We start from the raw sequence: 23,297 nt of genomic DNA on the forward strand, positions 1-23,297 counted from the left end.
CTCATCGATCAGCCTCAATAGGGAAATCCTGACTGACTGATGGTTGATTACTCTGCAGTTCGCGCTCTTGGCGGTTCAGTCATCCTCACCCACACCCCGCGGCGGCCCGTCTATCTCTGCCCTTCCAGTACAACACAGCCGAGTGTGGGAGGCTTGGCCCGGTTATTTTGCTCCGGAGGAGATGTCAAGTACAGGCAAGATTTGTTGATGTCCGCTGGTAAGTGGCCAGAGCAGAAGGCGTGCTCTCAATGAATGGTAGCCCATTCGGCATGTACCGTCAACCCACGAGACTGGTGAGCATGCACGTTTTGGACGCCCCAAGCCGGGTAAGAAGTGGAGGGGGGGTGGGGTTGAGAGAGGACTTTAGGAGAGCCATGCACCGGGCCAGCGTCACGAGCAATGCATGCATCATGGTAGTTTTCAACCCATCAATTACGCCCGCTTGGCCCCTATCCACGCCTCTGTCCATCCAAGTACGCCCCAGGCGCCTCCATGCCAATGCTCCAGCCCATTCGGGGTATAGTAGTAGTAGTAGCAATTGTAGAAATACATCACAACAAGGGGCTTCCCACCATTAAGGGATAACACTTAGACCCCCCCCTCCCTCCTGCGCCCTTCCTAAAGGGCCACGTCGTCAGATAGATATCTCTCCATCCTCGAATTGTTGGCATCGGCTCTTCCCTCCTCCGACCTGGTTCCGAGAGGAAAGGTAGGGAGGGCTCCCCCAAGACTGGCATCATGTAGGCCGTCTGCCGTGAACCAGGGATAAATCCAGAAGAACGCCCCCTCCCCCTTTCTCCCAGCAACGACGCGTCAGACGAATATATCTCTCAAACCTCCTGCCGTGACACCTTGGGCGGAAACACTTCAACCCGACCAGTCAACCCCGCTTGGCTTGCTGGCAAATCCCGCTATGCTGCTTGCAGATGTCTCAGAACTAGGGAAATGCCGACGGACCAGATATAAAAAAAATCAGATAAAGATCAGGAGAGAGTACAAGATGTCGAGTCTTCTGGCTTTTTAATGGAGGACCCCAAGCAGAGGGATCGATTTAAAACCTCGGTCCCCCTCACACAAAGTCAAGTAGTGGCTATCCAGAGGCATTGCCTGGATTGAGGCCCGTATGACAGCCTCACCACATCGTGCACGTCTGCCACCATCGAGTCAGGTCTTGACTCTCGTAGTGCAAATGATCCGCCGTGACACAGCTCCGCCTTGCCGACGAACCACAGGTGATATGCGCCGAGTTTTGGTGAATGCTCCGTGTCATCGACCGCTTTTCGATACTGCCAGACAGGCTAAAACGGGTGCGAAGGATCGCACGGAACACCGTGGCAACAGTCTGGCTTACTGCGCGTCTGTTGTCAAGGTGAAGCTCGACACTGCCGGAGTGCGCGATCGGAGTATCAAACAAGTCCAAGGAGGTGACTTGATCTCCGAAGCTGTTCGTTGGGGGTCTGGAGCATGATAGTCCTATCAACGCCAAAGATCGATCCTCGAGGAGCGCTTTTCTTGCGTCGCAGTGCTCGGCCGTGGCCAACCGTCGCCGCCGCCCACGCTCGGCGCGCTGCCTCTTCTCGGGCCGCCAGTGGCCTCTGGCAGGCCGGGCACGGCCAGGAAGCCACCGGTACCGTCTCCCATGAAGACGGAGCGGCGAGCCCCGGCCCGAGAATTCCAGCCGCTGTCGCTGTTGTCCAATCCATAGCTACTGGACGGGCGTGCAGCGGCTTCGACAGGCGTACTGCTCTGCGCCGGGTCTACCTTGACCATTCCCCAGTTCAGCTCGTCGTCGCCTTTGGTAAAGACTTCGAGGGTCTGTGGGAGTCCGGTAGGCCCGTTGGGGCCCGCCAAGGATGCAAACGGGTTGTTTGAACTGAATCGCGGGTTGTGGCCTGCGCCGGCGAAGGGTTTCTTGGGTGGTTCCTGGAAGGGGTTGTAGCTGCTGCCGCCGCCACCACCATTCTGGAAGGGCCCTGGGAAGCCAGGAGAGCCAAGTCCGTTGCGGGAGAAGGCCGACGACCGTTGAGAGCTGCTGCTCCCGGGTCGGTTGTAATTGCCGCCTGCGTACCTCGGTAACGGAGGGGGCAGGCCGAGGAGCGTGTTGGGAAAGTTGGCGTCCCGAACGTAGAGGGCACGAAGATTCGGCAGGCCGCCCATCAGGAGGGAGCCGGAGAGATAGTTGTAGAAGGATGGAAGGATGTTGGAGTAAGGGCTGGCCGTGGGAGCACTTGTCACCTCGTAGTGAAAGATTTCGAGAGACGTCGAGGCCAAGGGTGGCACCTGGGGTGTGCCGGCCGCCAGGGGCAGGGAAGTTGAGGCCTCGTAGGTTATGGTGAGTCGCTTGAGCATGGGGCCCGCCGCCAAGATGTCCTGCAGAGTCCAAGGTTTGACTCCCGTCTCGGCAAGATTCAGGACCTTGAGAGCACGCGATGCGTCTCCACGGGTCAAGTATCTCGTCAAGCCCTGTGACGTGACTCCAGGCACACCGTCCAGAATGAGCTCCTCCAACGGCGGGAACGGCGGGAGCATCTCGTTGTCGTGCCCGATCATCTCGTCGTTTACAGCATTCGAGTTGGAGATTTTCAGGGCACGCAAGCCCCCGAGGGCGCCGAGAGCATGCAATATGATGGTGCCGTCCATTTGTATGTTCTTCAGCTCCAGAACCTCTAGGTTTCGGAACACCTGGCCACTCGCAACGCGCTCCAGACTCCTTTCGGACCCGTGCATGTAGGTCATCTTCCTCAGATTCAGACACCTTGCCTCCACCTCCATTCGCAATGTGATGTATGCATTATCGTCTTGGTAAAGGCCTTCAGGAAGGTCGACATATAGCAGGTTGGGAAGTACCGCGATCGTGCGCGCTATGTCGGCCTGGCAAGCCTCTCTCAGCATGTAAGGCAGCTTGAAGTATTGCACAACGGGTCCTAGCCGCGCGGGGTCTTCACGAAGTGTCCTGCATAGGAGCTTGAGTCGTTTCTGGGATGTATCTTCAGGCACGCCGTTCCGGTCCAGAAAGGTCCTGCGCTTGCGCTTGTCGGCCAGGAGAGCCTCACGGTCGCAGTAGTGTACTGTCTCGATGCGGATGCTATGGTAACTGTGGCGTGACAGGAGACATAGAGTCAGCAAGTGTCCTATGGACGGGGCATTGGCGCCCCTCTTTTGGCATAGAAAGAGCAGGAAGGGAGAGGACCACAGATAGGCACGCGACATGGTACGTACAGGACTTTGGGCGCCACCTTGGACCACCTGCGGTTGACCAAGACGCAATGCGACAGGTCCCGGGTGTCACAGAGCATGCAAGCGTCCTCGAGTGAGCTCTGCTCTTGTGTCTCGTAGGAGCAGTCCTGGGTATGCGGGCACACAAAGGCGAAGATGCGCTCGAGGACGGGGGCGGGCAGCGCGGCGAGTTTGGCGGCCGAGGCTCGGTTGGGCGAGAAGGGGCGAATTGGGCCGGGGAGAGGGTAGTCGTCTTCGGTGTAAAATTGAGGCTGCGCAGGCATACTGCCGCCGAACTGTCTATACTTCTTGCCAAAAGCATCGGCGCCGGGAGCTTCGCTCTTGTTGCGCTGCTTGCGCCGCTTGAAGAGTTTCATGAGCTTCATTGTAGCTAGCTGGTGGTCGCGTGTCCTGCTGGAAGAGAAGATACAGCCGGTGGTATGAGGAGGAGTGACCCTAGAGAGGATGGTCTGAAGGGAGGCGGGCAGGGAGAGAGAAGTGTAGGGCGAGGCGAGGGCGAGAGATATGGAGAGAGGGAGCGATGTGGGAGAGAGAGAGCAGAAGTGTGGACGGAGAGGGAGGGGGGAGAAGACTGTGGTGGAGCAGAAATCAGACCCTATGTACAGGGACAGGAACAGAGAGACAAGGACCGCATATGGAGAGAGGGAGTGGGTGAGGGAGTGAGGTGAATGACAAAGACCGTCGAGCTAAGCATGCCGGTAACAATGCTTGGTGGAAATGCAGGCAGGCTGGAGGCAGAGCGGAGCCGTGATGGAGTGACTGACTGGTCGCCCAAGCAGGTGCAGGACAAGGTGCAGGACGCCGTTGTGGTGTTTCTTTCTTTAGCCGCACGTTATTTCGACCGCATGTGCAGCACGCACACCAAAAGGCTGGTCCTTTGTTTGATAGGCTCAGAAGTGGCAGCCGCGAAGTTGGAGCTGGGCGCGGCCAGAGCCAGATGGAGAGTCGACCGACAAGGGGACGGCAGGTGGCAGGGACCTGTCGGCTCCTGCTAGGGAGGGGGAGTGATTGGACGGGCACGCCCTCTCGTTGGCCCCCACAAATCCTGTCGACCCTTGTCCCCTGTCCGTTTCTGGTCTGGGGAAACACCATTTGGCAAGACTGGCAGGGCCTCCCTTCCACCTCTGCAGCCTCTTCAGGTGGGTGGTGGTGAGCGATGGTGGACAAGGCAGGGGTTCAGGGGGGGCACTGGGCACCTGCCTAAGGGACTGACTGCCCAAGGAATCCAGGTAGGCTTGGATCACTGATGATATTTGATTGCAGGCTTGGTGTTGTTCGGTATCTCGCCAACCTTATTACTTGCTACATGAGCACAACGATCAACACTACGGGAATGGGGTGGGGTTGGAGGACACGAGGGCGATATTGGGACTTGGGATAACACGGTATCTTGTGAGCCGAACTTTAGAACGCTGAGGGCAGATAGTCGGGCTGTGCCTCGTCGTTCATCCTCTCACTCGCATTACATCACCCCGAACCGTAATTACCAGACAGCAATCGGCCTTCTCGAGAGACCCTGGACCCTCCGACCCTCTGCCAGAGCGGAGCCCACGGCGGGGTCCCTGCCCGCTCATTTCGCGCAGATCGGTCGACTACCCGGTGATATTTCCACTTTGCCAGCCTGTCACGCCCGTCGCTCGTCTTGCCCCTCCAGCTCGGAGATCGCGGGCGCCTGCGCAGCCTGTGCCGAGGACTGAGCACAAACCGATCTGCCCCTCTGCCAGTCTGCTCGCCCCTCTGCTTCTGTGCATAGCAGCGCCGCTTATTTCGAAACAATGGCCCGTTGGCACCCTGGGTCTGCACGTCCCAAATTTGGCAACTCCCACATCGCATCAAATGCGTGACAGTCTGCATTCTGCTGTTGGGCGCACATACTATCACCAACGGACGGCGCTAGATCAGCCTCTCAGCCTCTGCAATCCTGCCTTTCCCCTATCCAGGTGCCTAGGTCCTCAGGAGTACGCAGGGGCCGTAACGGTTCAGGATTAGGAATCTCTCTCGGCACTCATCGTTGAATCTAGACTTTCTTGGTCGGTATGGGCTGGGCGCAAGGGTAGGAAGAAAGAGACGGGTAGAAATAAATGTACAACAAAGCAGGTTGAGCCCCCAAGTTCCGAGACAACACCGGGCACCAGCATACAAACATACAGTGGCTGGCTGGCTGTGCCCCCACTCAAAGGGAGAGACTTTTTTTTTAAGTGTCTATCACTTCTGATTAGTCCCAGCGCTCAGCTCCATGGATATGGCATCAAATGCCTGTCCTTGTCACATACCAAGCTGGGAGGAAGGTTCGTTCCGAGTTGGATGCGTCCAGCGGCAAGCAATCCTTCAATAAAGCGACGGATCGTTTCAGTAATCTTACCGCATCCTTCGAGCTGAGATCACCCTGTGCCTGAATCTGTTGGTGAGGTGCGGGATACCGGCATCCTGCGGCGCAGCAGGACATGTAGACAGACATCCAGACACTAGTCCCAATGAGGTCAATCTGCCTGCATCAAGCTTCAGCAATTCCCACCTCTAGCCTCTGAGGAGCAGCGCTGAGAACGTCGTCGGGATTGTCTACGCAAGCGGCCAAGAACCCAATCTGGGAGGCTGATATAGCGCGAAATACGCGAGAACACCCTGATATGCTTGGTCTCGGACCAAATGAAGTAAATAATTATACATGACAGACTAAGTCATCCCCGTTGTGCAATGCAATATGTCGTGCTTGTGCTGGTATCCGCCGCTTTTGGCTTTCGACCCCGGTATCAGTACAATCTCCCCTGGTATGTCCACCTTGCTCGCTCGGTGCCTGCGGTATAGGAGATGGGCCCAAATCATAGATCGATACTGCACTCGACTACTTCTAGTTTCCGTTGAGCTGCACGCCGTCCAGGGGGCTGCCGGGCCCTGTCCGCTTCGACCTCAGTGTCAGAGGGAACGAGTACTCATCGGGGTCTTCCTCCTCACTGCGATTTTTAGTTAGCATCCTGTCGGGCACGGTCCAGGAGCGGTATGATGAGGGAACTTACGGCAGCTTCCACGCTACATAATCCTCGGTGCTAAGGCCTTCGTGGCCCTCCTGTATGCTGGCAAAGTCACCAGGTGTCATCATGCCCGTGCGGTCACGAGGAGATCCGGGCACCGAGAACGGCCTCGAAATCTTCTGTTCCACGCCAGGGATGTAGTCATCGTCCTCCGCATCGCCCTCGAACGAGTTGGGGTACGCCCTCCGAAGAGCAAGCTGCCGAGCCTTGACGTACTCCATGCCCATTCGTTTCCAGTCGAGCAGGTCGCTCAGGCGCTCAGTGCGGTTCCGCTGGTTGATGCGCTGCCTCCGGCTCTTCAGGCAGAAGTCGAACATGGACGAGGTAAGCTGGTTGACCGAGTCATCCACACCCTTGTTTCTGCGGTCAACAATGTAGATACCATAATCGCTCGAGTTCTCGATGAGCTCTTCCATGTAGCAGCCGAAGCCAGACAGGTTGGTCGTGATGCTGGGGACTCCCATGACCGTGCACTCGGCAGGAGTGTAGCCCCATGGCTCATAGTACGACGCAAAGACACCGAGATGTGTGCCCCTAACAAAGTCGTCATAGTCCAGGGGCAATACAGGGTTTGCCGAGTTCAAGAACTCTGGGTGGAAGACCACCTTGACGCGGTCCGACGGGTGGTTGAAGAGCTGTACGCGGCGGATCTGGTTGAGCACGGGGTCCTCGCTGTCGTTGAGCATGTTGTGCGTCACAATTGGCGGTAGCCCGTGGCGCTTCATGGCGAACAGACGCCTCCGCAGGAGGACTCGGTCCTGGGAGGTGATGAGCTCCTTCTCATCGGGCAGCGGGTCTCCGTCGTGCCACTTGATTGATCGCTCGAAAACGCGCCTCCCGATGCTCTTTTCGATGATGTCGACGGTGTCCCGCAGTGACTTTATCACTGCCTGTCCTTTCAAGGCTTCGACCGTCAACGAGGTCGTCTGGGCTGGCATGATGATGAACGCAACAACCGTGATCTTGCTTCCGGCCGTCTTGAGCCGGTGGTTCAGACGTGCGAGGGACTCGATGAACATGTCCACGCCCTTATTCCTGAACTCATAACGTCCTGCCGTGAAGAAGTAGAGTGTGTTCTCCGGGTCGAAGTCATAGTGGCCGTAGAAGTGTCCGCGCACAAAGTCATGAATCTTCTCCTTTGACTGCTGATGCAAGTTCTGGAACTCGTGCATGGCGGAGAACTTGGTGACATTGAGTCCGTTGGGCAAGACACCGTCTGGCTTGCGCTTCAACAGGTGCTCACTCTCATAGGCCGTAATGTGGGAAACGGTTGTGAAGACGTCGCAGGCATGAGCCGCAGCGCGCTCTATGCAGTATCTGTGGTAGATGCCACGCTTTCCTGCCTCCGCATCTACGTCAAACCATTGCAGGTTGTTGTAGAAGTCCACAGATCCGGCACACAGGTACCTGCCCAACAAGGTTGCGTGCGTAGTGAAGATGGTCGTGACATCGATGTGTCGCTTCTTTGTCAGCGGGAGGGCGACGCCGGCCAGCCACTCGTGGAAGTGTGCGATGACGGCTCTCTTTTTCTCGTGGCATACGTACTGGGATCGTTAGCTTGACATGGACCCTGCTGCTCTGCGGCGGGCACATACCTCTCCAAGGAACCAGGCGACGAGGTATCCGAAGACGATTGCTTCGTTTGTCTCGTCGTCACCAGGGGGCGAAGGAATGGATGCGAGATTCCACAGGTCGGATTTCCACTCATCCATGTAGCCATAAGCAGTCTTGGTGTCGATGAGGATGACGCGTGGAGCTCCTTCAATCAGCCAGCGCCCGTAGAGTATACCGATACCGCGATCTCGCATAGACTGGATGGTGGCCGCCAGTTCTGGGTTCGTGGGCTCGAGCTCCTCGACTTCGACAGCGGCCTGCTGAGGTCAGCGGAAAAGGCAACCTAGAAACAAGCAGTGCCGTAATGAGACTGACCGATTGGTGGTTGAGCGGACCGATGAGAGTGTAGCGGTCGCCATATTCTGCCGTCGTGACTGGCGCCTTAGACTTGATGACCGAGTAGATACCGCCAACTGCGAGCAAGGTCAGTCATGAGCAGGACCAGCAACAGTGTTGACTTCTCACACACCTCGGTGGGCGACCTCAGTGGCTATCTCGAAGAGGATGTGGTTCTTCACATCCCGAGGGGCGCGTTCTTCGGACATGGTGAAAGGTGGGAATTGGGTTGGGCGATTCGCAAGGAGTTACGGTGCCTGGTTCCCCGCGCTGTTAGCTCAAACATGGACTGCACCCCGAATGGCCTGATCTGAGAGGAGATGGAGCTCGGGAGAGGAGCAAAGCGTCGCGGCGACGAGATATGAGCTTGTGAGAGCAAACAGGCCACTCACCACTTGGGTAATTGCAAGACAAGACAGCCAATGAGTTCGCCGCCGCAAGTGCAACGGGTTGGGCAGCTAATATAAGGCGCGAAACGGCCAAAACAAACAACGGTTGGGTGGCGGGGTCCCAATTGAGCCACAAGACAGTAGCTGGCTGCAGATGGGAATTCCTAGGTGGAAGAGGCCGTTGTTCTCGTGAGCGGCGCTCGAAGGGGTTTTAGGTGTCGGGAGAGAGGGAGGCGGGCGTTACAGGGTGGACAGGCTGGGAAAAGCAGGTGAGGTGAGAGCTCGAGGTATTATGCTCGGCATGATGCTCGCAGCGACTTTGTGTGGTTGGGCAATCCAGGATCGGACTGTGACGCTACAGTACAGCAATAGCCAGGGCATTAGGCCGCTCCGGGCTAGAGGGACAGGGAAGTGCTACCCCAAACAGCTCTCATCCCCAGCTTCTTGTGGCGCCTCCAAACCGGGGGGCGAGGGGAAGAGAGCTCGAGCCAACCCTGGGATGCTGGAATGGTGGAACGCTACTCGGTACGGAGCACAGGGGGGCCACTCCACCGCAAGAGCTCGCACATCGGATTCTCAGCGTCGGGCGCAGGATTTGCGCAAAGCCCCCCAGCCCGCCAGCCTGCCAGCCTGCCAGCCCAGCCGTGTGGTGAAAATAGAAAGTCTATTCCCACAGATCCTGCCAGTACACATCAGACGGGACAAGACACCAACTGACAAAAACAGATCCAGCCTCCAGGCAGCCTAAAGGTAGATAGATAGATGCCTGGGCAGTTGAAGCCAGCCATCGTGTGTTACCCTCAACACACCCCCCCGGCCTGATCGTCACGAGACAGGCTGGCAGGGCGCTGCAGTTCCGCATCATGAGACTTGTTGAGACGAGTGTAGGGCCGGCAGCAGGTGTGGATCTGGAACCAGATGGAGGCTTTATCAAGCTTGGCAGTTGGAGGCAGCTAAGGTTTGCGCTAGGGTGGGCAGACACACAGACAGATATTTTCTTCACGATGGCCCCGGAAGCGCCCATAATTTTATCTGGGCACCCACCACGTTGGCACAGTTAACATGCCTTGCTGCTGTGCAGAAGACTCGTTCGTGTTGGGCTTCGGCTGCCTCGTTGCCACCCAACCGCCCAACTTTTCAGAAGCGGCCCCTAGACCCCAACAGACATAGATGATCTTCTGCACGTTTTCAAGGGGGATTATATCATCCTCGTCATAGGCGGGTGGTGCCACGGTTGTCTCGTCCCGCGTCAAGTTTACTTATCCAGGTCTTCCTTCAGGCCTGTTGCCACCCAGCCGCGGTTGACGTGGAGCACGGCCCGGGGAAGGGGGTCCACCTCCACATACCTGGGACCTAAGTACCTAGGTACCTGGGTACCTAGTCAGTTCAAATGACGTCTCGCAGCACTGGCGTGCGCGGGGCCAGGCCTGGCACCGTCAATTCTGCAACTCAATTCGGTCTCTGCATGGGGTCTTTGGACGGACGAAATTGTGCTCATGTCTTTGCCATGTTCTGCCGTGCCTGGCTTGTTGGCACTGCTCTGTGCTCGCCCTTTTGCACTCTACAGAACAGAAACAGATCCAGGCTTCGCAAACAAGTTGGTGAGTGTAACCCACAAGGTGATTGAATTTACCTTCCAGTGCCCCTTCTCTTACCGCTGTTTGCCTACCATTGTAATTTTGATTCGGCACATTTCTATGCCTGGCCCTCTCAGCCTCGACGGGGATTGCCCGGCCGGACACTGGTGACGAGGGAGTTCGATCCACACCCGCTGGCGACTCAGTCTGACCTTTGTTTAGATGTTTGGCTAATGGACTGCACGTGTCCCCCGAGCCATGCAAAGCTAATTGGCTTTGTTAGCACACCTGTTGGCACCATGCTGCTATTCCCATTGATGCATTTGATCCGCAGGCTTGTGCCGCTAGACAAAGACTACAATAGAGGGTTCTTTGGTCCGGGCTACTTGAGAGACAACGCCCATGGCTCTAAATTTAGTACTCAAGAGGATAATGTCTTGTCCCATTATTGAGTGCCGTTTAGCTGTCAAAGACACCAACACATACAAAGTGCGTATAGCAGCCTCCTCGAAGTAATGCCAGCACTTTTCTCCGCCAAAGTTGATTTCACGCACAATTACGCTCACAAACCGTGGATACCATACATTCTATCACAGTCTGCCCAGAAACGACCAAGATGGCCAAAAAGAACCACCAAAAGAATAATAATTATAAGCAGCCCTCGGCACAGCCGACAGGCAAACATCAGAATAGACAGCGTTCATCACATCCTGCAAAACCCTTCGATAATCAGCCTACTAATAGACCAAACCCCACAAATCAATTCTCCCAGTGTCAAATCTGTGGCAAACTGCATAAAGGTACATTCCTTCCCTTCTGCCATCCCAGGCGTGAGAAGCTTTACTAATCATCGAGCAGGTGAGTGCCGGTACAAGAACGCACCTAGACAGCCACAACCCACAAACAATTGCTCATATTGTGGTAAGAAGGGCCATGACGAAAGTGTGTGTTATAAAAAGAATCCGAACAAAAGGCAGAATAACCCTGCCAGGATATCGTTCACACAGAAATCATTGACAATGACGGTCAGACGAGAGGGCCGTTGGGAGATGCCATTAGACTGCCAGCGCGAGAGAGGCCAAAGTGCAGTCTCATTTCCCTTGAGACTTGCCGGAACAATGGCACTCCCTCCACAGGAATATGGATTGACTTCAAACGCATGGTTAGAAGACTCTGATCATGACGCTATAATGTGTCTCCACGATTGTAGGTCAGGGGGCAACTTCTGCTGCAGACGTTTTGCGGTCAAGTGCGCGAACCAGCTGAAGCAAGGCACTCGACACCTGCATCCGGGGGTCACTAATCCAGAGCAAGCGAGACTTGTCATCTCTCAACGGGACGAGGAAGCCCTTCGGCAGACGATGAGCTCCTACGGTGTACCGAGCAATGGCTTCGGACAGCCAATGTTGATGGACATAGATGAGGTGTACTAGTAGGTCGTCCAGCGATGTCTGGATTCTTGGCGTTCTCGTGGCTTATTAGTCGGCCACTTCCACAAAATTGGCGTAATGACATGCAGCTGGGACAAGCTACCCATCTGTGAGGTATCGAGGGTGGTGTGTAAAAATTTCCTTAGACTGTAGACAGCCCACAGTATTATATTATTCATTGAAATTTTGTTGTTCATGTGAGGGAGTCTATGATCAAAATAATCAAGACGCACTGGATTAGGTTGCTCAAAGAGGCAATTTCGTTGGGATGGATCTCTGTGGTCATTAGCAGAAAATGGTTGGTGGATGGGGCGGGGCTGGCGAGGGATGCCACCCCCCCCTTCCCCCATGAAAGAAACGCGGGGTAAGGGCTAGGGTTCCAACGCTCAAACTTGACTTAGTGCCTCAGGAACCGACTCTGCTTGCGGACAGCACGTTTCCCTCCTGCAACCCCCGAACGAAGCTTCATCAGCCATTCCTCCCCCCTCCCACCCCCGACGCCCGACACCATCTCAGTCTTGTTGCTATAATCACGGGTTTCGCGGAAGAAACGGGCCACGACAATCTTGCAATCGTAAATCGTCATTGCCAGCACCTGATGTGTGGTAAAGGATGGGGAGCTTGCGTGGGACAGCACGAGCTTACGCTAGTTGATCTTCCCGGCGGAGCCTGAAGTTGATGCGCAGCAACGATGGATCGCAACAAGAGAATCGCCGACGCGGGGACATCTGACCAGGAACCCCCAACGTTGGCTGGGATAGTGCGCTAAAGAGGACGAACACCAAGTACCTGCCCTGCTCTCCCCCGAGAGCGTGGGAACATACCAGAGCAGGCTGATCTAGGAGCACATGAACATGCCGGCAGCCTACTGCGAGACGTTGTCTCCTCGCTCGTGCTGTCTCCGAGCCTTGTCGGACAAACCCGCAGCCTCTGCACAAGTGGCCCTCATGCATATCGACACGCCTGGCAGGAGACCATCATGATCACCCGCGGCCCAACTGTCAAGGCCGGCCTCATGGTATCGGTATTGGTGGTGTGCCTCGACAACACGACCTACAGAAGAAGCCTTGGTTTGCTATCTGTCGACATGCTTCCACGTGCCTCGATGGGGTCTCATAGAACATGGTGATGGCTCGAAAGTTTCCATGCATCATCACTGTGCTGCAAACCGATGTCAAGACATTCTCAGAACCAGGACGCCAGCTAGGCAGCGACCCAGCTGATCCTCCGGCTTTCACACATACACGCATACAGAAGCACCGGGCCTGAAGAGAATCAGGCCAGCTGGGCAAGGGCTCGCGGCGCCACCCTGGCCACGAGGAAACCATTCTGGTGTTGGAGGGGTCATTGGTTAGCAGAGTTGATGTTGTCCAGACCACGTTGTTTTGATGAAGGGCAGTTTCTTGGCTCGGACTTGACCGCATGCCATGTCCGACGAGCACTAAATGGCTGCCCGTGGCTCGAGTTGTGTGCTTGGCTGTCTTTGACGATGGGAGCCGACATGTGCCAGCTGTCGTAAACCACTATAGCCCTACGTAGATACTTGACTGCCTGATGCTGAAAATGCTGGGCCTCGATAGAGGGAGGCTCAAGCAGACGAGGTGGGGCAGGGGCAAGCCTTGGGGGAGCCCCGAGTCCTGACTCTTGGACCAAGCCCCGCGGGCGGTGCTGCAAGGACTCTGGGTTTTGATCCCAGTCTGCGCCAGGTGGTGTTGCTTAATGGAGGGGCAGAAAGGGTTTGGTGAGCTGGCAAAGAAACACCGAGTCGCTCTTGCGACAGGTGACTGAGCAGAGCAGAGGGGCACGCCCTGTCGCCAGAGGCAGAGGCAGAGGCACTGGCACTGGCACTGGTCAAGGCGAGCGGAGGACTCTGACACAGCCAGAAACAAGGGCCTTGCCCGGGCTTGAAGAGCTTGCGCCTTGACTTTGGGGCGGGTGGTGGAAAGTCTGAATTTGAACCGTTGAGGCGGCGAGTTGATGCGGTTGTCGCTGATGGCCCGACAACAACACCACTGCGCGCCAGCCCTTGAGTTCGCACATCACACAGCACACGCACACACACACACACACACACATCTGGCACGGCACGGCTCTTTACTCTGGTCCTTCGCCTCGACCCACCTCGTCTCCAGCTCGCTTTGTCCAGCGACACCTGCAGCCTCGGTCCTGCTGCTGAGACTCGTCGGCAGCTTCTTCTACCGCGCGACTCGCTCGACTCAGCTTGTTGCATTAATCACGACGATCGCCGTCTACTTTTGTACCAGAACGCGGACACCAAGACTGTCCGCGGGGCTGCCTTCGTGCCGCAGCGATTTCTGGGTTGAAAAGAAGAATCTTGTGCAGGGTCGACAGCCACACTGTCCGACCAGCAAGTGCAGGCCCGACCTCTTAACGACGACCCGGCCTCTCTTCAGGCCCGAGCCTTGCGACGCTTGGTGGCCGACGACGGCCTTGGGACCAAGCACCCGATCTGCCCACGCAAAATTTTGGTCTCCCAAATGCCCTGTTACCAGGGATCGGCCAGGCTGCTTCCTTCGTGCGGTCTTTCTTTGCGCAGCTATCACGGCCTCTCAGTCCTGTCGGGGCTTGACTTGGACAGCATAACACCAGCAGCAGTTGTTCTTGGTGGTGGCAGGAACGGCTAAAAGGCAGCGCCACATTTGAGCATACCGAGTACCGTGGTAAGTGCCGCCGCGTCTTGGAGGCTTGAGAAGACGGGAACCCAGAAGAAGTGCTCCACTGGCAGCGCGCTGTGGTCCAGCCAGCCAGCGCGTCTAGCGGCTGTCTGGGACTCTAGGCAGTGGCACCTCAGAGTGCTCCCCCACACCCGCAAATCCTGGTCGGCCGGGCCCAGCTACCGCCTACCGCCTGGGGTTGGGTCCTCCTGGGCCACCGAAAAGGCAAAATGAAGTTCTCAAAGCGCAGGCGGTTTCCTGCCTCTGCCTCTGCCTCTTCCGCCTCCCGACCTGGCTTTGCTGTCCCAACACGCCACCCACCCCGACAAGATGATGCAATGCCAGACGACAGCCGCAACCTCGGCGACGACCCAGATGTGAGAGCACAGTCTCAACGAGGCATGAGGAATCCCGCCGACCCTCCTCGACGACCCTTGTCTCCCCTGCGTACCGCTGCCCCACACCCTGCTGCAGGCCCGGGTGACAGAGAAGCCGCCCATCGCAGACGCCGAGATATTATACGCAGCCCGCCTCCAACAGCCCGTGAACGAAGCCACCGCAACACCAGACCTCGCGACCGCTCCCACAGCCCCCCGAGGCAACCCAACCACGCCCACCCCTATCGTCATAGGTCCAGGGACCGGAGCAGAGACGGTGCACCTCGCCCTGGTGATTTGTTCCCTCGACACAAGCATCGAGGCCCTCGAGGCTCCTCTTGGGGTCGCGAGGCTGCACATCCCTCCGACCCACGCCAGCCGTCCCCTCACCACTCCCGGCATCCTCACCCCGACGAGTCCGCCCGACACCCATCACGACCACGGTCACCGCCACCTGCTAAGCGAAGGAGGAGCCGTAGCCCTCTTTCCACAGCACCCTTTCCGGGGCGGTCTCGCCACGAGCACGGCCCAGCAAGGTTCGAAAGGGACGTCGACACCGGCAGGACTTCTCCCTACTCAGGCCGACCCGACACATTTTTCTCCAGACGAGAACGATTCTCGACGCGTAGGGAGCGACGCTCGGATAAGAAGAATCCGGCTGCGCATCAGGCGCCGCCTGCAATCAGCCGTGGTCGGTCCCCCCCTCCACCCCACGGTCGAGATTTTCCGGACAATCCAAACCTCTGTCCCCTCGGTCAGAGATCATCTCCTCAACGCGACCACAGCCCCTCGTCATTTTCCACGCGCCGTTTCCCGACCTCGCCTTCTCGCCGCGAGGGCCCTCCGCCTGGCCGCCGCCGGCCATCAATTCCGGACAACTCGTCCCGGGGCCGAGTTGACGAGCCGCTGTATGATATAGAAAGAGACGACTATACGAGACCGCCAACGCGGTCTCCTTCACCACGAGATCGACGGCCATCCTTTTCGTCCAAGCGACAGAGTGGGCTTGATCGCTTACCACCCAAGGGCTTGTCTTCAGAGCCAGCATCTGGCTCCAACAGCATCGAAGTCAAAATGTCGGCGCGCGGGAATTTCCGTGGGTCATACAATGGCCAGTATCCCTCAAGGGGCCATTACAGCCAGGGACCACATTCTTCCGGTCATGCCACTCCCAGCTCATCTTTTCATGGCACACCCCCGGCCCAGTCACCCTATAGCGGCGGGCGGGGCAACTGGGGCGGACAGCAGCAGTATTCACCGCAGAGGTTCGTCAGGAGCACTCCATGTCTGGTCATCGGATACTAACTCTCAATTTAGTTCATATCCACCTCAGTATCAGTCGAATGGCTATGCACCCACGGCACCCGCGGCACATTTTCAAAGCGGCCAGGCCAACTCACCTCCCGTGGGGACCCCCACCGGACCAAGCCACCAGTTTTCTCAGAATTCGTACCGCGGAGGGTATAGAGGCTCATCCAGCGGGGGTTATCGTGGAAACAGCGCCGGCCCTGGTGCTGGCCGAGGCGCCAATCGTGGAGGTTTCAAGAGCGGACACTGGGGTTCCAGTGGCAGTGGTTCTAGAGCTGCTTCAAGCCAGCCTGAAGATCCGGGCTCAGGACGTGCCACGCCGCAAGCGGGCTCAAGCGTAGGTGATCAGGGCTCGGCCCATGGAGAGGCGGGGACGCACGAGAGCGAAAATCCCTTCCGGCCGCCGAAGGAGTTCCAAGTCGAGGACACGGCCATGGAAGAGGCCCCTGAGGCAGACCCAATGCCAGCTCCGGAAAGTCGTCCGCCTCCGACAGGTCCTGCTTCAGAGAAGAAGATCAGTTTTGCACTTAAATCGACATCAAAAGCACCCGTCACAGCCCCGAAGTTCGAAATATCCTCGAAGTTTAGCGCGCCTACGAAGAAGGAACCACCACCACCAAAGGAGTCCAATCGTCACGACCCCCGAGATCGAGACAGTCGCGACTTGCGAGACACACGGGACAGTCGGGACAGCCGTGACCATCGAGACCATCGTGAAAGCCGAGACACGAAGGCCAATCGAGACAGTCGAGACAATCGAGACAATCGAGAAAGTCGAGACAATCGAGACAATCGAGACAGTCGAGAAAGTCGAGAAAGTCGAGACAGTCGAGACCACCGAGAACACCCTCCAAACAGGCACGTGGCAGACGGTCGAGATCTACCAAGAAATGTGCCAACAGAGCCTCGGGCAGTCAAAGAGCAACAGAGGCGCCAGGAGCAGCAGAAGCCCCGAGAACCCCGAGAACCCCGCGAACCCCGAGAACCTCGAGAACCTCGAGTTCGCATGGTGAAGAAGAAGATGAGGCGCTTGAAGGAGAAGCCCACGCTCCCGGACCACCTGGCCACTTCCGATTCTGTGTATTTCCGCAAGCCTGGCAATGAGTCCGTGATCGGTGCCGGCACGTACGGGAAGGTGTTCAAGGCCCTTCACGTCTACACCAAAAAGCTGGTTGCTCTGAAGAGGATCCGTATGGAAGGCGAGAGAGACGGCTTCCCAGTGACAGCTGTCCGGGAGATCAAGCTTCTGCAATCCCTCAAGCATATCAACATTGTTGCGTTGCTAGAGGTCATGGTTGAGAAAAACGAGTGTTATATGGTGTTCGAGTACTTGTCGCACGACCTGACGGGTATACTCAATCATCCTACCTTCAAGCTCGAAGCAGCACACAGGAAACATCTATCGAAGCAAATGTTCGAGGGCCTCGATTACTTGCATCAGCGCGGCGTCCTGCATCGAGACATCAAGGCTGCCAACATCCTAGTTAGCAGTGATGGCATTCTCAAGCTAGCTGACTTCGGGCTGGCGCGCTTTTATGCTAAGCGGCATCAACTCGACTACACGAACCGGGTCATCACCATATGGTATCGGTCCCCAGAGCTGCTACTCGGTGAGACCCAGTACAGCCCTGCTGTGGACATCTGGAGCGCAGCATGTGTGATGATAGAGATCTTCACGAGGCGTGCCGTCTTCCCCGGTGACGGTGGCGAGATCAGCCAGCTGGACAAGATCTACTCTGTTCTCGGCACGCCGCACAAGTCGGACTGGCCAGGCCTGTTGGATATGCCTTGGTTCGAGCTCTTGAGGCCAGGGGTGAGGAAGCCAAACGTGTTCGCAGAGCTGTACGAGGACAAGCTGCCCCCCGCCGCGTTCAAACTCCTCAGCGAGATGCTGCGATATGACCCGCTCAAAAGACCGACGGCCGCCCAGGTGTTGGAGCATCCTTACTTCACCACCGAGTCACCGGCTCCGCGGCAGGCAGTAGAGTAAGTCGAACTCACCCTCGAGATGTGTTTTTTTTTTTGTTTTTTGAATTTTTGGAGGTAAATGTACTGACAGTTCTCCTAGGCTCCAACACGTAGACGGCGACTGGCACGAGTTCGAGAGCAAGGCGCTGCGGCGCGAAAACGAGCGCAAGGACCGAGAGGCTCGCAAAGCCGCCGAGAAGGGGTCCGGCTCCGCTGGCAAGGACGGGAAGGATTCTCGGAAACGCCCACCAGAGGCAAATGATGCAACCCGCGAATCTAAGCGCCAGCACGTTGAGAAGTCGGCCGCGGCAGCCCCAGAGGCCAGCGAGGTGGATGATGCGTCAAAGAAGGCCTAGGTTTCCTGACAGTCGGTGATGATTTTGCAAGGGCGGCGGCGAGGGTGGGAGCCCCTGGATGCGTCTCATGGAGAGATGAGTGTAGAGACGATGTCCCTTCGACTTTCTTGGGCCACAATGAGTCTTTGAATTCAAGCTTCCTTTGGTCGCTGAAGAACCAACGGCTTGCTCGTGGAGAGTGATATCAACACCCGGGGTGACTCGCAAGGTATTCAAATAGCATACATGGCAAGGAGCATGGTGCTGCTTTGTGTGCAATACATAGCGCGGCGCTGTATAGCAGTATATGCCAATACCCCCCTTTAGCACTGTTCTCGGGTCCCTGTTGTGAACCCTGGCTGTGTGCTATGTGAGCGTCTTGACCTACCCCCCTTCCCCTCGGTCGAATTCGTCGTGTTGGCCGGCTGGTTTCCAAATGCTAATGATGGATGGACTGACTCTGGTCACACGGTCGAATCGTGTCGCAGAGTCAACCCACTCCCTGCTAGAAAGATAATGATGACGGACGTCGGGACCGACCTCTGATGAGAACACACCCAATGCCATTGTGTCGAGAGGCCAGAGAGAAGATGCGAGAATTTGGGGCCACCATTATCCATTGGCGTTCTCCAGCGTGTCGAAAGCGGTTTAATTATTAAGGGAGTTAGTTCTCTAGAAGGGTAAAACCACAGTTAGTTGCCCGGTGCCTCTATTCCAGAACCAGGCCCGGTAGGCTAGGTAGGTAACCAGCCTCCCCGAATCCTGCTTCCCTCTCATATCGTATCCCCCAACATGACGTCCTCGCCTCGGCAGTCCGATGTCTCCCTCCTAAGTAGTAGGCAGGTCTCCCTCCTGGCCAGCCAGACAGCCAGCCAGCCAGCCTATGGCAACAAGCAATGGAGATGAGCATGCCCCCTCCCCCATCTTCAACCCCCCCGAGGCCAATCCCGCAATGCTCTCAAGAAAAGCCCTCCACCCAACCGGCTGACTCCGTTACTCCATACTCGGCCGAAACACATCATATCCCTCCCTTCCCCTCCAACAATTAGACCGTGATGGCGAGCGCATGATGGTCCCTATAATGCGCAGGCACAGAAACGACTCGAGGGCTGAGGACAAGAGGAGAAAATTCAAGACAGAGGTCCAAGAGAGTAAGAGTCGAAAGTGGTAAGTAGATGATGACGAGAACAGTCTTTTCTTCTCTCCATTTCCGGAGCAGAGTGAGGACATTTCCTCTGGCGTACCCGGCAAAGTAATAGAATTTCCCCCTACACTCCACGCTGATGCGGAACCAACCAAGTGACTGACACCGACACCGAGCCTAAAACCTGCCGTCCCCCCAGTCGCCGCCGCCGCCCACAACCAAGTTCCTTAACCAATCATCAACCGCCGACCTTTCCATTCCCGTGACTGATTTCGACCGTAACAACTTAAAGACAGTGCGGTAATAAACAAGAAATGAGAAGAAAAAATGACAACTAGCAGAATGTAGTAAGGGGTATGGCACATGTGACATCCGGTCCCACCCCGTCCCAGCAGAAGTAAATGCGTTCTGGGGGAAAAACTCCCAACCGAACCGAGGATGCAAGAATGTACACCGCCGTGCCGCTGCTTTTGTCTTTCCGTTGCAACATTGCTTTTTTCCCCACCCTGTGCCCACCTACAAACCCCTGATGCCGCCGGTTCCGTGAAATGTGTTGTGGTCCAAAAGCCAGCCGCCCTCGCCCAAAGGTTTTGTATGTTGAGAAGGATGCCGAGCTGTTCCGGTTACTCTATGTCCTCAAAGTAGTTGCATATATAGTCACAAGCGAAAGTCGACAGCCGCGTTGATCTAGAAAGATGACGCTGAGGCCCAGCACGGGGCCATCGTGTACAAACTTTTAAGCAGGCGACTTGCTAGGAGCTCCACCGCCGTTCTGGCGGGGATCACCACCGCTGACCGAGAGACCGCCGATCCCGCTCGACAGGAAGGCGAAAGGGTCGCTCTCCCCCGCCGAGTAGAAGTTGTTGGAGGGCCCGGCAGAGGCAGGGCCGTTCTGTGCCGACTGGAAGGCAGCCTCGGCAGCGCGACTATCAAAGGGCCCGGCGGAATGCGCACCGGGACCGGGACCAAAGTGCGTGTTGAGAGAGGGATAGGGAGCTGCGCCGCCACCGATGCCAGATGGCAAAGCGTAGGTGCTGGGCGGGCCGCCAAATTGCTGGCCGTAACCACCGCCAGAGTTGAATCCACCTCCGGATCCGAAGGGCCCGGGCCCGGGGTTGCCGCCCATGGACGCCTGGCTCATATAGCTGGATGGGGTATCCATCGGGGTAGGGTAGCCCGAGTCCGCAACAATAGCAGCACCCGCGCGGCTGGCACCGCAGCGGAGGCAGCATACGTTCTTGGCAAAGTTGTGGTATCCGCAAACCTCGTTACCACACTTCCAGTCTCCGGCACGGAAAGGGACGACGCCGCTGCCTCCCATCCGGCCACCGCCGCCATGGCCCATGTGTCCGTGGTGATGGCCGCCGCCGCCGTGGTGAGGCGGGCCCATCATGGCTGGCGGCCCATACCCACCGCCGCCACCTCCGCCGTAGCCGCCGTAGCCCATGTCACCCGTCGGGCCGGCACTGACGGCTGGGTATGAGCAGCGGAAGCATGCCGTGCGACGCTGGAAGTTTGAAAATCCACAACTCGGGCAGGTCCAGTCTCCGGGTCGAGGTCGGTTCTTGCTTGGCGGGAACGGGGTCAATATCTCCTGGGCCCTATCCAGAACTCGGCTCGACGATGGGGAAACCTCGATGGCCTTCTCGTTGAGAGCGCGGCCATTCATGCACAGGCTCTCAGCGGCCTGGAAGCGAAGAGTACAGTTAGCATCGACAGCTGCACATCGCCTATCGTGATCCACGCTTGTAAGGTCTGACTGCACTTCGGGTGGGGGGAAAGCTGCACATCGGACACTAAATCAAGTCCACACGAGAGCCCACCTGGCTTGAAAGGAAGGTGAAAGAACGGGCAAACCAACGATGCGAGGGTATCGACTTACTTCCTCGTGGGATGAGAAGACTGCGAAACCAGTGCCCGTGGGCTTGTGCTGCTCGGGCGTGCGAAGGGTCCAGAACGCGATGGGGCGACCACCGAACTGGGTGAACCAGCTCTCAAGCTCAGACTGGGTTGTGTCATGAGGCAATCCTGACATGTGCAGCACCTTACTCCGTTCCGACAGGAAGGCCCTGACGTCTGCGCGAGCATCCATCGGCCTGGTGAGCACATCGGGGTGCTCGTTAGGGGGCTGGGACTTCCGCACCAGACCGCGGAGGACACGGGCAAGGGTGATAGCTTCGTCCATGGCCCTACGGGGCGAGGCAGGGGCGAGCGCCTGGAGATGGAAAGGCAAGTTATGCTTAATAGGGGCACTCGACTGCACCGCCTCGACCTCGAGAGCCGCACAGATGTTAGCCAGCGACGACGGGCCAAAGGCCAGGCATTCGGGATGGTGCTGCTGCCATCTCTGGTATTCGGTTCGCAGATCGAACGTCCGAGAGTGCTGGAGGTATGGAGGGAGCACAACGGCTTTGTCGCGAGCTTCTCGGGGGAGCTGAACCCTGAGGTCCCAAGCATCCAAGGTTACGAAGACGAAGTCGAGGTTCTGGGCGTTCAGATGCTCCGAGGCAAACGTATCGAAACGATTAATCGCATCCCTGAACGTACCGGCGTTCCTAACGTGCTCCCATGTTAAAGTGGTCAGGCTCGCTGGATACGGAGTCTGGTTAGTTTTTTTTGGGTTGACGGGAGAAAAAGGCGGCTAGAGGGACAACGGGCAGAGGCTGGCTGTCGGACAGGAGTGATGGGAGCGATGCAAACGGGTCAGACTTACTGCAGAGAGGGGTGATTGGCGTATTAATAGGCTTAACCAGAACACTTTCATGATGCAGCTGTGTGAGGGAGGATAGCCGTCAGCTTGGAGCCCATCTGTGGTGGGTGACTACATCCCTGAGAAGTGGGAGCAGCAATTCAGGGTTGGGAGCAGGAAGAGCCCACCTCCTCGAGTGTCTTTGCGTCCACCAGAATCCAACCAATCTCAATGACCTCAGCTGAATCCTTGGTTACGTAGACGCCGTGTTCGTCGCAGGTGGTGGCCACATGGATGACCACATAGCGGTCAACATTCAGAGGCGCTGGAGGAAGGGCTGCCATGGTCGGAGCTGCTGGCAGTGAAGGGATCGAAAGGGATAGCTGTTGGACAGCGGGAGAAGGTATGCCCGTGATATCTGATCCAGCTGCAAGCGGTCAGTCGAAAGCGCAACAAAAGTTGGCACGGGGCCCGCTGGTTCAATCTGGGATTGCGCAGGGCGAGCGGAGGCCACAGCAGTGGGCTGTACGCCTCACGCCTGTACGCCCGTACGCCTCGAGAATGCGCAGAGGAGTCGAGGGGGAAGCAGGCAGGCAGGCACTCGATGCAAGCTCTGGATGGGCGAACTTTGGAGCTAGAGTTGGCCTGTTCGACGGGACACGTACTGTTGCTTGCTAACCACTGACCAGGAGCTCGCCTAAGGACCGGTGTTGGGGACTCGGGGAGAGTTGGCTGGCGGCCGAATTGATGGAAGAGGGGAGGCGAGGGACAAAAGCGAGAACTCGGTAAGGAGGTGCCGAGCCTGCAGGATGGAATTGTGTGCGGTGCTGGAGTGAGCTGCACACACCCTGGGGGGAGAGGGAAAGGAGGTGAGGGACGGGGGAGGTGAGGTGGTTTGGAGAGGAAAAGTCCAAACCGAGAGAGAGACGAGACGACGGGATGGCAAGAGAACTGCCAGGTGGACTGGACGGGACTGGACAAGATAGGCCCAGGTCCGAACCAGGGGGGAGGGAGACGAGGACGAGCAAAGTGGAGGAGGGAATAGAGGCAGACAGCCGACAAAAAGATCAGACAGTTCAGATCAGATAGCTACCCAGGTAGCAATTAGAGAGACAGCCAGCACGACGCGTGAGGAGAGCACACCACACACACACACACACAGCCAGTTGGTTAGCTTAGCACCACACAC

General features: G+C 57.2%; 5 protein-coding genes across 5 annotated transcripts; 2 read left to right on the top strand and 3 right to left on the bottom strand.

Annotated features, from left to right (window-relative positions):
• Window positions 1–414: 414 nt before the first annotated feature.
• Window positions 415–4,141, bottom strand: KVR01_010395 (uncharacterized protein). The gene is made up of 2 exons (XM_044785912.1): window positions 3,220–4,141; window positions 415–3,094 (listed from the first exon to the last, which is right to left on the bottom strand). The coding sequence occupies exons 1-2, from the start codon at window positions 3,600–3,602 to the stop codon at window positions 1,477–1,479; spliced, it is 2,001 nt and encodes a 666-aa protein (XP_044640554.1). The 5' UTR covers window positions 3,603–4,141; the 3' UTR covers window positions 415–1,476.
• Window positions 4,142–4,425: 284 nt separating this feature from the next.
• Window positions 4,426–8,901, bottom strand: KVR01_010206 (uncharacterized protein). Its single transcript, XM_044790971.1, has 7 exons — window positions 8,609–8,901; window positions 8,350–8,473; window positions 8,196–8,293; window positions 7,862–8,137; window positions 6,252–7,810; window positions 5,511–6,188; window positions 4,426–5,439 (listed from the first exon to the last, which is right to left on the bottom strand). Exons 2-6 carry the CDS (start codon window positions 8,423–8,425, stop codon window positions 6,086–6,088), a joined length of 2,112 nt encoding a protein of 703 aa, XP_044640365.1. The 5' UTR covers window positions 8,426–8,473; window positions 8,609–8,901; the 3' UTR covers window positions 4,426–5,439; window positions 5,511–6,085.
• A 1,673-nt stretch (window positions 8,902–10,574) lies between these two features.
• KVR01_010221 (uncharacterized protein) lies at window positions 10,575–11,824 on the top strand. Its single transcript, XM_044786370.1, has one exon. The coding sequence runs from the start codon at window positions 10,698–10,700 to the stop codon at window positions 11,613–11,615; it is 918 nt and encodes a 305-aa protein (XP_044640380.1). The 5' UTR covers window positions 10,575–10,697; the 3' UTR covers window positions 11,616–11,824.
• A 240-nt stretch (window positions 11,825–12,064) lies between these two features.
• On the top strand, window positions 12,065–19,166 carry KVR01_010163 (uncharacterized protein). Its single transcript, XM_044784881.1, has 3 exons — window positions 12,065–15,929; window positions 15,982–17,958; window positions 18,041–19,166. The coding sequence occupies exons 1-3, from the start codon at window positions 14,518–14,520 to the stop codon at window positions 18,294–18,296; spliced, it is 3,645 nt and encodes a 1,214-aa protein (XP_044640322.1). The 5' UTR covers window positions 12,065–14,517; the 3' UTR covers window positions 18,297–19,166.
• A 43-nt stretch (window positions 19,167–19,209) lies between these two features.
• KVR01_010207 (uncharacterized protein) lies at window positions 19,210–23,297 on the bottom strand. Its single transcript, XM_044791304.1, has 5 exons — window positions 22,774–23,297; window positions 22,297–22,535; window positions 22,133–22,190; window positions 21,302–22,008; window positions 19,210–21,106 (listed from the first exon to the last, which is right to left on the bottom strand). The coding sequence occupies exons 2-5, from the start codon at window positions 22,450–22,452 to the stop codon at window positions 20,156–20,158; spliced, it is 1,872 nt and encodes a 623-aa protein (XP_044640366.1). The 5' UTR covers window positions 22,453–22,535; window positions 22,774–23,297; the 3' UTR covers window positions 19,210–20,155.

The sequence above is a fragment of the Diaporthe batatas genome, assembly GCF_019321695.1.
Source record: "Diaporthe batatas strain CRI 302-4 chromosome Unknown Contig00013, whole genome shotgun sequence".
NCBI classification, from domain to species: Eukaryota; Fungi; Ascomycota; class Sordariomycetes; order Diaporthales; family Diaporthaceae; genus Diaporthe; species Diaporthe batatas.

Bases quoted from the DNA above. Each gene is read 5' to 3' on its own strand.
- KVR01_010395 (XM_044785912.1), bottom strand. From the start codon at position 3,602: ATGAAGCTCATGAAACTCTTCAAGCGGCGCAAGCAGCGCAACAAGAGC. The intron at 3,095-3,219 runs GTACGTACCATG...GTCACGCCACAG, and splicing joins AAGGTGGCGCCCAAAGTCCT to TTACCATAGCATCCGCATCG.
- KVR01_010206 (XM_044790971.1), bottom strand. From the start codon at position 8,425: ATGTCCGAAGAACGCGCCCCTCGGGATGTGAAGAACCACATCCTCTTC. The intron at 8,138-8,195 runs GTCAGTCTCATT...TGACCTCAGCAG, and splicing joins GTCCGCTCAACCACCAATCG to GCCGCTGTCGAAGTCGAGGA. The intron at 7,811-7,861 runs GTATGTGCCCGC...TAACGATCCCAG, and splicing joins TCGCCTGGTTCCTTGGAGAG to TACGTATGCCACGAGAAAAA.
- KVR01_010221 (XM_044786370.1), top strand. From the start codon at position 10,698: ATGCCAGCACTTTTCTCCGCCAAAGTTGATTTCACGCACAATTACGCT.
- KVR01_010163 (XM_044784881.1), top strand. From the start codon at position 14,518: ATGAAGTTCTCAAAGCGCAGGCGGTTTCCTGCCTCTGCCTCTGCCTCT. The intron at 15,930-15,981 runs GTTCGTCAGGAG...CTCTCAATTTAG, and splicing joins CAGCAGTATTCACCGCAGAG to TTCATATCCACCTCAGTATC. The intron at 17,959-18,040 runs GTAAGTCGAACT...CAGTTCTCCTAG, and splicing joins GCTCCGCGGCAGGCAGTAGA to GCTCCAACACGTAGACGGCG.
- KVR01_010207 (XM_044791304.1), bottom strand. From the start codon at position 22,452: ATGGCAGCCCTTCCTCCAGCGCCTCTGAATGTTGACCGCTATGTGGTC. The intron at 22,009-22,132 runs GTAAGTCTGACC...CTCCGTATCCAG, and splicing joins GCCAATCACCCCTCTCTGCA to CGAGCCTGACCACTTTAACA. The intron at 21,107-21,301 runs GTAAGTCGATAC...CTTCGCTTCCAG, and splicing joins TCTTCTCATCCCACGAGGAA to GCCGCTGAGAGCCTGTGCAT.